Raw genomic sequence first — 12,089 nt, forward strand, 5'->3', positions numbered from 1 at the left:
AAACACACCTAATCTTGAAACCGATGCTGAGTAGTAAGTCAAAAGCCTAGAGTTCCTCAAGGACCTCATTCAGCCAGCCCTGTTGCAATCTTGATTGGCTTGGTCAAGTTTGATTGATTTTGTTGAGTTCAGAAGTTGGACTCAGGTAACTGGAAGTGTAAGTTCATAGAAAATACCAGGCATGAGGTTGCCCTGATCCGACCTGCCGTCCAAATCTAGGGCGACCTGGCAAGTGAATAACCATGGCCAAGAGGTTTTAAGACTACAGAAAAAATACTGAAAAAATCATTTCTTAAAGGGACTTATAGAAAGATAGTTTCTTTTTAAGGGAATTGTCGAAAAATCATTAATAACAGTCTGGATAATTGTATTATAACATTAAAAAGTGAAATTTATGAAGTATTAGAGGTCAGTATGGTTAAAGCTAACTGTCTCTTCCTATCAAAGTATCAGGGTAGCTACTGATTTATTTTGTTTTAATGAGTGTTTTAGAGAAAGAGAGGAGTTTGAAATTATAGAACTGTCTCTTCATATCAAATTATCAGGGTGCCTACAGATTTATATTTTTTAATGAGTGTTTTAGAGTAAGAGAGGAGTCTGAAATTATAGAACTGTCTCTTCCTATCAATGTATCAGGGTGGCTACAGATTTATTTTGTTTTAATGAGTGTTTTAGAGAGAGAGAGAGAGAGAGAGGAGTTCGAAATTATAGAACTCTCTTCCTATCAAAGTATCAGGGCGCCTGCAGATTTATTTTGTTGTAATGAGTGTTTTAGAGAGAGAGGAGTTAGAAATTATAGAACTGTCTCTTCCTATCAAAGGATCAGGGTGCCTACAGATTTATTTTGTTTTAATGAGTGTTTTAGAGAAAACAAGTTCTGCTTATTTTATACTTGAATAAATATTTTTGCTAATAGATGTTTATGAACAAACAGGGATCCTTGAGGTGGGGGAGGGGGAAGGGTTACTGTTCAAGGAACAATTCTTGAATTAGAATTCAGTGTTAGGTACCTTCAGAGTTTTATGTACTTTGATTCGTCTTGGAATTTTTGTTCACAAGGAAGCCCAGAAGGCCATTACCCTTATTTTCCTTCTACTTCGGGAACTCAAATTTCTATTTTTGAAGAACAGATGTGTATTCTGATAGTGAGAAAACTTTCAAACAATCATGGGTCTACTCCTTGTTGCATTCACATTGCAGGAGGAAGGTTTTGTTTGTCTTTACATAAAAAGAAGAAAACAAAGAGTTGAAGGGCCTCAGCTATTCTTTTCTCACATGGGTAGGGGGCCAATAAAAATTTCAATCAACTAAAGATTAGTGTCATAAGAGCAAACTTTATATATTACTTATTTTCTAAGAATGGTAGGTGAATCTACTTTCTAATGCAAAAATGACTTTCAATTTGATTTTTTTTATATGGAGAAATCATTGTCGTAAGAAACAAAGGTTGAATTGAAAGAAACAAAGATGATTTCAAGACTTGGCAATCATGTATTTAGATAATTTTTGAAGCTAACTTTATTACTTGTTGTAATCAGAGTTTGTGAACCCCTATTTATAATAGAGGAAAATAGTTGAATCTAATTATATTTAAACTATCTTTGTCCCAATTACACTTAAAGATAAATCCTAGTATAATTAAATAACTCAATATAAATAGAAGACTAACATAATTAAAACACCTTTATACTTGAAACTCTTCCGTGAGACCTCATTCCATAATAATTGTGGCTCTATAAGATTTCTTATTGTGAGATTCATGTAAGTCTTTTTCATATTTGTTTTTCAACACTCTCTCTCAAGGTGGAGTTTATAACTTTAGCTTGTAATGAAAATGATTTTTAGTCTTCAATTTTCTTTTGTTGAAAAAAAATAATTGATAAATATAATTCTTTATAGATGCAAAATTTTTGTCTTTTGTTCTACCCCTTTCTTGATTATTTTGGTCACATAAAACTTACCTCAGCATATGGAATAAAATACATATTTCTTGTACTTCTCCCCCTCAAGTTAAGAGGTAATGGCAGTGATCCCAGCTTGAACCAAATAACATAGATGTAGAAATAAACTCCTCTATCACAGTGTCCCAACCCCGAGCGTTAACTCTCAAAGGTAGAAATGGATGATAAGTGGGTAATGCCTGTCATTCACAAGACGGCGATTAAAGACCTATAGATACATATTAAAAAGTCTCATTGGACTTAAAACACACACACACACACACACACACACACACACACACACACATATATATATATATATATATATATATATATATATATATATATATATATATATATATATATCAAAGTAAACCAACCAAAGCAACACACAAGAGATTAGCCCAAGGGGGTATGTGAGAGTAAAAAAAAGGATGGTAGGAGAAATGCTGACCAAAAATAAGGTAAGTGAGATATTTTCCTGATATTCTCGATCAATAACAACTCAAAAAGTGACGCAAAAAAATTGGCTTAAATTCGGATTTTTCAATGCAACAGGATACCAATATGACCTTTGATTCTTCCAACGCGAATATATCCTTAAATATAGATCAGATTGATCTGAAACTTTCTCCTTCTGAAAATAGACTTAAATACCTTTCATCCAAGTATAATTCTTCATAAAATATACTTCTATTGAGATATATAATTTGATAGATTTCGGTGTCTGTAATCTGGCCAAACTAAGTACTCTTTCTCCTTTTGCCAGTATAACCATTGACTCTTCCAAAGATCAATATTTTCATATAAATAACTTAGATTGAGAATTGGTTGAATATGTAAGAAAATAGACTTACAAATATTTATTTTGATATATATAATTCTCCATATAAAATCTCATTCTTGATAGCATAAAATAACTTAGAAGTAGAAGTTTTTTGTTGCTTAAAATATCGATTTATCTTTGTAAAAAACTTCGATTGCCAAAATTCGTTTTGTGTTGGAAAGTAAACTCGAATATCTTTCCATCAATATATAATTTGCAATATGAAAAGCTTAGTATAGAGGTGATAATGCAAGAAAACAACATGTATAGGTACTGAAAAAAGAAAAAAAAGATAAATACGAACCTAAATTGTTAGAGATAATAGATAAAAAATGGATCACATTATCTCTGTGGGTTGATCGAGTCAACTCACATAACCTGCTCTGATACTATATTGATGTTTAGGACTCCATAGATTTAGCTCATGGAGAAAAATAGGGAGACACTCATTGGGAGAAAACAAGAGGAAGAAGAGGTTATGGACTTAATCTAAACCCTCTCCCATAAGGTATATGTATAGGTATCAAAACTACCAATATTACAAGTACACCCTTCACCTTAATAAGAGTAAGAAGAGACAAGAAATTTAAATTAATTACATTAGTGTCATCTTAATTACATTAGTACCACACTAATTATATCATATATATTCCAATAATTACTATTATTTAGGAAAGAACGATTTGATCAAATTGAATTGGAGTTTTAACTTCCAGACTATAATGTGTATAGAAATGTGATAGTAGTAGTGTTACTCATGTTTTTCATTGGTTGCTTTTAGTGTTTGACTTTTGGTATCGAATTGTTTGAAAAATCAATATTTATATTTTTGAAGAAAAATGGATAATAGTGGAGGAGATAAGAACATATTATATAAAATTGACATAGGCAATTGTCTTATAGAGACTCAAATTGACTAATCGAGTAAGGGGCAAAAAATTGATTGGATGCTTAAAGGAGTTGTCTATTCAGTTGCTTTTAAAGTTATGTCAAAGAACTTTGGATTTTTTTATTTTTTTTATTTTTTTGTGATTTGCAATGTATATCTATCCAACATATTAAAAACGATGGAAGACTTTGAAAAAAACTTTGCTTTACTAGGAGTTCCATCATACTAGTGGTAGTTGATTGGGTTTTAATCAATCAATAATGATGTTTGAAACAATTTCTCAAGCATATAGGTTCATCTAGATACAAAATATATCAATGTTAGCCTATCTTCTACTATGAATCTGTGAGGACTAACATATTCTTTTTGGGAAAGATTGTGCAATTGGGTCTAGTGATTCTACTAAAGAGAAGAATCAAAGATGGTCTTTTAAGCAAGAATTTTGATGCTTCGGTTATTCTGAACTTAACCATATGAATCTTCGATAGTTCTTCCCCTATTTTCGTAGCTTCTGGGTGGGTGTTGCAGATTACCATTGGGGCACAGATGAATGATATATCCTCTTCATTGAAATTTGAAACTCCCCATGTAAGAAACACGAAAGAGTATCAGAGCTTTCCGTGTTTGGATCCTGAAAGGAGACGGAGGACTTAATAATCAAGGCTAGGAACACTGTAACTCAGTAGCTGGGATGTCATCAGGAAACTCAGGGCACAAATTTCAGGAATTTCCACTTGCATTATCTGTGACCCATCAATACCAGAGGAGCTCATCTTCTGATTCTTGCTTTTTCAAGAGTTAATGCCGATGAGTTCCAGAAAAAAAAAAAGATTTACAGAAGCAGCAGAAGTACAGTTTGGGAGGGAGAGGATGTAAATGTCAAAACAGAGGGAGGACTGCATTTACCTTTGTCAATGCTTCCCTCGAAAGTTGAAAATCTCCTCTGATAACAGAAGAGCTGAAATTGAACAAAAAGCTTCAATGGTGGACTAAACATGAACCATGCCAAGAGAGTGAAAACAGGAAGAATCTTAACCTGCCTTTTCTGCTGTCTCTGCTCCCATCTTACACGGATTTGGTAATGGAGCTATGCATGGCAGAAAGCCAGGCATTTAAAGCTTTAGATTTTAATGGAGAGGCTGCACCCATTAACTAGGCATGGCAGAGCCTACCTTTTACTTACAGGAATCGTTCTGATATGAATCTGGAAGGGCACCCATGAACAGGATAAGCTCAAAACTCTCACCTTTGTTTTCTTTTTTTTTCTTCTTTTCCATTATCTGAGTTTCATTCGATGCCCAAAATCAATTTCGAAACCTGCTTCAATCAAATAATGAAAACTATCCCAATCTAGGAGTCCCCCCCCTCTCCTCCCTGTCAATCAGTCTAAATCTCAATAATTAAACGGTTGAGAAGAGGGGAAGAAGGGCCCCTCTATAGACCAAAGAAACAGGGCTGAATAAACTGTTTTAGAAATTGTTTATTAATGGTTGTTAGGGATAGCAGCAGTTAAATTACTCCCAGACATGTGCTTGAATAATGGCCATTTCATCCCAACAACCAGACTCAAAAGGAAAGCTTTCATTTTCAATCTAACTTAAAAATAACTTGATTCATTCTTCCATCTTCCATGTGACAACACCTACCCCCTTACAGTTCTTGACCAACTGCTAATTCTAACAGGGTTATTAACGTTTATAATCAAACAAGTCAATTCACTACCCATACCTTGCCAGCTCTTAAACCCCATATAATAAAAAAAATCCAACCCTAATTAAGGATTTTCAAATCGTCTTATGCGATTACGAGCGAAACATACGAAGCTCTAAACAAGGATTAATATAAACAAAAGCATTTAGGGTGAAAAATTTGCTAATGAAGTCACTCAAGTTGGTCCTTAGGGATCTCCCATATGGGTTTGTCCAATTATTTCATGTGCCATGTTAGGGTGGTGTATTCATTGGGATATCCCCAGTGTGTCTTAATTAAATTCTAACATATGCCCTTTCCCCCCCCAATTGAAGCCATTGGTCAAAGGGGGAGGGGGTCCCCTTAATGGCTTTTTTAGGTCAAGCTAGAATCATTACTCTTATTATTATAATCTAACCCGGTTCCGATTCCGATTCCGATTCCGATTCCGATTCAAACAACTGGGTTGAACGAGTCGATTGGGTCTAAAAACTACCCATGGAGTGTCTCCAAAGGCAAATACATGTGTCCCCATCGGGTTTTTGGCCTTTCGGCGTATTCTCCACAGTCCGATCAGCATTATATGGTTGGTGGGTTTGGATTGGAGTGGGTCCCAGGAGCACGAGGATCGGCACGTGACGTAATAATGCGGCCCCACTCGAACCGGGGTGCATGATTGTCATGAGTCCAAGGTCGGACGGCGACCGAATCATTAAACCCTCCAATTTAAAAAATATTCTTTTTAATAAATAAAATTAATCGGGAACAATAAAGCGATAAAACACTTCTTTAGAGGGAAGCTTCTCTAATTTTCCTCCATTTATTTTATTTTCCTAATTTTTTAAGTCAACATCAGGCCCACACACGACGTGGCCGCCACTGGCGCACATCAGAGGACGGGTCCGGCGAGAACGTGGCGGTTTCTGTTAGCCACGTATTCGGAACTGACCGGGAAACCGGTGCCTAGGGAGTGGGGACGACGCTCTGACGTGCATTGAAAGCGTACGCGAGAACCGAGTAAAATGTCGACCTGGACATTTTTTTATAAAAAAAAAAAACCAGTCTTGCAAGGACTACCGCCGGCCACGTAGGAATAACAACCGGCTTTTCCGGTCTTCGAACAGGGTCAAACCGGGATTAGATAAGGAATCAAAATATCAAATCATTAGGGAGGTGGCCAGGGACTTATCCATAATTAAATGCAAGACGACGTTAACTAATTCTAAATTCCTATCATTGCGAGCGAGTAGCAAAAACGTAAAAAAAAAAAAACAATTAAATGGGGCCCGTCTTATACGTGGCAGTATTTTCGTGGGCCACCACTTTTTTTTTTTTTTGAGGCTCGTTGAAGAATAGAACCATGAGCCTCACGTGAGAATTGAGCCCCACTCACATAAGAAGAAGACAGCCGTTGATCAAGATCAACGCGTCCAAGACCGTGCTTTGTCTGTATAGAAGACGTGATGGGACCTTGATGACATGATATAGCATACCCCACGCGTACACAAGTGGGACCCATCAATTATTTTCCCATTAGATTCGACGGCCTGGGTCCCATGTGTTGTCGTGACACTGACGTTAGTTACGGTACAGCTAACGCAGCAGACAATGATTCGAGCGGCTGCTCGCCTGTCCCCACCCAAAAATCAACCCCGACGGCCCAAGATCGAATTTTGCCGTTTCATTCGAGGATTAAAGAGAGGAGACAGGAATTAAAAGGAGCAGCACCTTCCATAATACCTGGGCCTCTACTCCCCCAACGACATGATTAATGAATTATTAGTCACTAATAATTTAACAATAAGCCGGCCGTGATCTATAACGGCGTTAGATGGTGTAGGTAGTAGCCACGTGAACGCTAGAATAATTGACTGCGGCCACTGTTCACACAGTCAAATCACTGAGCTCCCTCCGTGACGATCGTCGAGAAGGTACTATTCGACGCGGATCGCGAGACACAGCGCGGAAGTTCCCATGGGTAAAAGCGTCTTTTTAAGGAAGTCAACTAGGGGGGCCCAGTGGGAACGAATCTGACCGTTGGATGGGTGGAGGAGAGAAACGTCCGGAGAGGTGATAAATAAGGGGATGGAGGGAAGAACGTGAGGCGATTTGGTACAGGTCGGTGCCATAACACGTGGAGTCGCGTTGACCTGCATCCGTAAGAAGCAACCGCCACCTGCCTGGCCTCCAGGCTTCGGGTTGAAAATGGCTACTTAAACCGGAGTGAAGAATAAAATAAGGCGTTTCGACTCGGTGTACAGAGCCATGGAGACGCTTCTTCACTCTCTTTCCATATCGTTTGATAGATGATTCAGATCCCAGATTGTCGACAGGGAAGGGGAGGGATTTACACGCGAATGAAGGAAAACAAGGGAGAAAAACAAATAGCGGGGAGTGAGGCGGGTGGGTGAGAGTGTGTGTGTGTGTGTGTGTGTGAGAGCGAGAGAGAGAGATTGGCAGACGATCTTTTAAATATATTGGCAGGCCTTTTTAGGTTGCAGAGATCTTTTTGGGGCTATCAATAGCGAGCGAAGGAAAAAACACAGAGGAAAGAGGAAAAGAGAAAGAACAACAAAAGAGAGAAAAAAAGGGTCGGGGAGAAAGTGATCCTTCATCTAATTTCTTCTTGTCTCTTTCCCTTGTGAAAAAATCCCAAAAATCGATTCTACCCTTTTGTCTTCTGTTACTCTCGCTAAGCAACAAAAACCAATCCGCCGTTTGCTCTTTTCTCTAAAACCTATAGACAGAGTGAGAGGTGTGTGGGGAGGAATTGTTCAGGGAGTACGAGTGGAGAGGTAAAAGAACAGGGTTGATTGCTTCCGTCATTGATCCGATCTTCGAGTTTTCTGTTTTTGGATTCAGAGGTAGTGAAATGGGTACCGGCTGGCGGAGGGCGTTCTGTACGTCGATTCCTCGAGACCCTGAACCGGAAAAACAGCAGAATCCCAGTCCCAGTCCCAGTCCAAGGAGCTGCGCGAAATTGAGCTTCTTCAGCAATCCCTCGACGCCGAGGCTGCAATCGCAGCCCGTTGCCAGTCCAAGTCTTCGGTGCCGGACCACCCTCACTTCCCCGACCGTGCAGGACAGCCCGCGACTTCTCTGCAAGACCACCCCGACGAGCATAAGCCCACGCCTTTTTCAGGGCTCCAACCCGTCTTCTCCCAAGTCCCCGTCACGATTCGCTCTCTTCAAAAGTCCTCGGCTTCGTCTCTCCAAGGCAAGCGAATTTTCGAATTCTGGATTTTGTTTTTTTTTTAAATGCGAATTATGAAGTTTTGTCTTCTTCTTTTTTCGGTTCTTCCTTTTTCTCTGTGACTCTTTTTTCACATCGTACGCGCTGGAGCGTAGGCTAGCGTTCGTGCGAGTTGGATTGGATAAATGATGCAGAAATTTGACTCCGAGGTGTTGGCTTTTTTTGTCGCTTTTATTTCTTTTGCAGAGCAGCTGCGGGATTTGCTTGCAGAGTGTGAAGACGGGGCAGGGGACGGCAATCTTCACGGCGGAATGCGCTCACGCGTTTCACTTTCCGTGCATCGCGGCGCACGTTAGAAAGCAGGGTTGCCTCGTCTGCCCCGTCTGCAATGCGACCTGGCGCGAAGTGCCGTTACTTGCCATTCACAAACAGCAGCCGGAAACCAACAACGATGCCGTCGAGGAAGAGAAGCCTGAGAAGCCGAAATCGGCTCACTACCCCTTGAAGACGCTTTCCGAATCCCGTCTCTACGACGACGATGAGCCGCTCATCTCTCCTCGATTCAACCCAATCCCGGAAGCCGATGAGGACGACGGGGAGGAAGAAGAGATCGGGGAATTTCAGGGATTCTTCACAAAACCCTCCACAAAATCCGAAGCCGTCAACGTCGAAGATTCCGCCCGCGTCGTGGATGCGAGATTGCTGCCTGAGGCTGCCATCGTGTCTGTCGGTCGCTCCCACGAGAGCTACGCGGTGGCGCTCCGAGTGAAAGCTCCAGCGCCTCCACCGGTTCGCAACGGTGCCGATCACAACCGCCGTGCGCCGGTCGACCTGGTGACCGTACTGGACGTTAGCGGGAGCATGACCGGGGCGAAGCTGCACATGCTCAAGCGCGCAATGAGATTGGTTGTCGCTTCTCTGGGCCCTGCCGATCGACTCTCGATCGTCGCCTTCTCCGGCAGCGCAAAGCGGCTGCTGCCACTCCGTCGCATGACGCCGCACGGGCAGCGCGCGGCGCGTCGCATCGTGGATCGTCTCGCATGCGGCAATGGCACGTGCGTGGGGGAGGCCCTGAGAAAAGCCACGAAGGTTCTTGAGGATCGCCGCGAGCGCAACCCGGTCGCTAGCATAATGCTGCTCTCCGACGGCCAGGATGAGAGGAGCGCGCCTCAGGAATCCGCCGCCCGCCGTCGCCTGACGTCCTCCTCCGCTCCGTCGACCCGGTTCGCCCATGTGGAGATACCGGTCCACTCGTTCGGGTTCGGGGCCAGCTCGGGTGCCCACAGCCACGACGCGTTTGCGAAATGCATCGGAGGTCTTCTGAGCGTGGTGGTCCAGGACCTGCGCCTTCACCTGGGGTTCTCTTCCGGCGAGATCGCTGGCGTGTATTCGTGCATGGGAAGGCCGACGTTACTGGGATCGTCGTCCATTCGGCTGGGAGACCTGTACGCAGAAGAGGAGAGAGAGCTGCTGCTGGAGCTGCGGGTCCCAGCAGCGTCTATCGGGGCCCACCACGTGATGTCCGTCAGGTTCTCATATCGGGACCCAGCGACGCAGGAGGTGGTGCATTGCAAGGAGCAGGCTGTCCTGGTACCTCGACCTCACGCTGTCAGATCCTCGGACCCGAAAATCGAACGGCTGAGGAACTTCTTCATAACGACCCGGGCCATGTCGGAGGCGCGGCGGATGACGGAGCACAATGACCTCTCCGGGGCTCACCATCTCCTTACATCTGCTCGTGCGTTGCTTCTGCAGTCCAGCTCGATATCAGCGGACGCCAACCTCCGCGGATTGGAAGCCGAGTTGGCGGAGTTGCAGATGCGCCGGCAACATCTGCACCAGCAAATATTACAGCAGCAACAACAACAACAACAACCACAGCAACATTACATCCAGCGGCGAAGAAGCGAGCATCCATTGTTGGACGACAACGGGGAGCCGTTGACACCGACCTCGGCTTGGCGTGCGGCGGAGCAGCTGGCTAAGGTAGCCATAATGAGAAAGTCTATGAATCGAGTCAGCGATTTGCATGGGTTCGAAAATGCCAGATTTTAGTCAGCCTGAACAGAGAGAGCGAGAGAGATCTGTAAAAAAGGTTAAAGAAAGGGTGATTTTCTGAATTCTGATTTGAACCTTTTGCCATGGCCTTTGCCTCCATTATCTTCCAAGAAGAGGGAAGAGCAGAAATTGAGAAAAGAACTACCGATCGGGACTTTGCATTGGATTTCTTCGTCCCCATTAGTTTGAAATATTTTTCATGGAAGAGCTTTAGGATTACAAAAAAAAAAAAAAAGGAGGGGAAAATCTCCTTAAATAGTTCTCATGTGTAAGATATAGTTCTAGTCATTTTACTTATTTGGCTTCTTTGGTGTATTTTGATTGTGATGTTGTAAATGCATGTAGCAGAGGTGGGCGATGGCTTTTTTTGTTTCCTTGATTCGATAAAAATCTCTTTCTGGCTCCCCTCCCCATCTTTCTTCCATCTTACAGTATAATGAACCCAAGCAAGTTTAGCTTCTATGGCTCTCAAAAAGACTACAGAGAGAGAATGATAACTCTCCCGGAATGGATTACAATATTATCTACATCAGCGAAAAAGTGAAAAGCAGACTTTCTTCTCCAGTCCTACTGTGAAGATGAAACTATCCGGAGAAAGAACAAATGAAGGGACCGTTTATCCCGTGAAACACGAGCTTTGAAGAAACGATTTTCAGCCAAAGGGGTGTCGGATCAAAAGCCAAATCCATTAAAACGCTTGACATGGTTTGGCTTTGATGTACTGCTGTGATGAACCACTCAAGGATATCCAAATCTGTGTTTGTGGTTTCTCCAAGTCTCTGCACTGGACCAATTACAATTTTTTCAAGTATTTAATTGTTTGAATTTTATGTGTTTCTGTGTGGACTTCTGGAATCATCAATCGAAAGAAATAAATGCTTCTGATTTGAACCCCCAAGTGGGTCTGTAGCCTTGGAATGTCTCTTCCTTTACTCTCACTCTATTTCATGCCGAGACGTTAATTGAAATTCAGGGGGTTTAAATTACCCTGATCATGGGTTTTCTCTTTAAGAGAAAACTAACGATGAACGGAGAGGATAGATAAAAGGCTTCATATGAAAACAGACGTACGGGAATTTTTGTATTGTCTATAAATGCTTGACAGGTATAATGTTTACGATTTTATTAAATGTGATGTTTTAATGCCGAAGGTTCAGTAGCTGTCACTGGTGCGAGCAGATATGGAATTTCCTGCCTTAAATTATCATGGAATGGGAGCCAATTTCTGTTCTGGGTTCTAACTTCTAATCCCTTTTCTTCTGTTTTAAATCCAGGAAAGCAAATAGGCGACATCAGTGGAACTCGTCAGAGTCCACCATTGTCGAGGGCCAAAGGTTACGGGAGCACAGAAATGTGGAAACAGAGTGGTTGAGCCTTGAAAAGGAAGCTCTCAGAGTTATTAACTTGTTTATACAGTAATCATGGTCCACACATTTTGACAGTTCGAGGGGAGATGGAGGGGACCCTGTTACAGTTAGATTATTGTACAACAAA

General features: G+C 41.9%; 1 protein-coding gene across 1 annotated transcript; it reads left to right on the plus strand.

Moving 5' to 3' along the window:
- The first annotated feature begins 7,553 nt into the window (after nucleotides 1-7,553).
- Nucleotides 7,554-10,998, plus strand: LOC137953196 (E3 ubiquitin-protein ligase WAV3-like). Its single transcript, XM_068800468.1, has 2 exons — nucleotides 7,554-8,561; nucleotides 8,784-10,998. Exons 1-2 carry the CDS (start codon nucleotides 8,217-8,219, stop codon nucleotides 10,590-10,592), a joined length of 2,154 nt encoding a protein of 717 aa, XP_068656569.1. The 5' UTR covers nucleotides 7,554-8,216; the 3' UTR covers nucleotides 10,593-10,998.
- The last annotated feature ends 1,091 nt before the right edge of the window (nucleotides 10,999-12,089 follow it).

The sequence above is a fragment of the Aristolochia californica genome, unplaced genomic scaffold, assembly GCF_029961685.1.
Source record: "Aristolochia californica isolate CCGP_79_NKW_82.1479 unplaced genomic scaffold, dmAriCali1.0.hap1 SCAF_16, whole genome shotgun sequence".
Taxonomy (NCBI): Eukaryota; Viridiplantae; Streptophyta; class Magnoliopsida; order Piperales; family Aristolochiaceae; genus Aristolochia; species Aristolochia californica.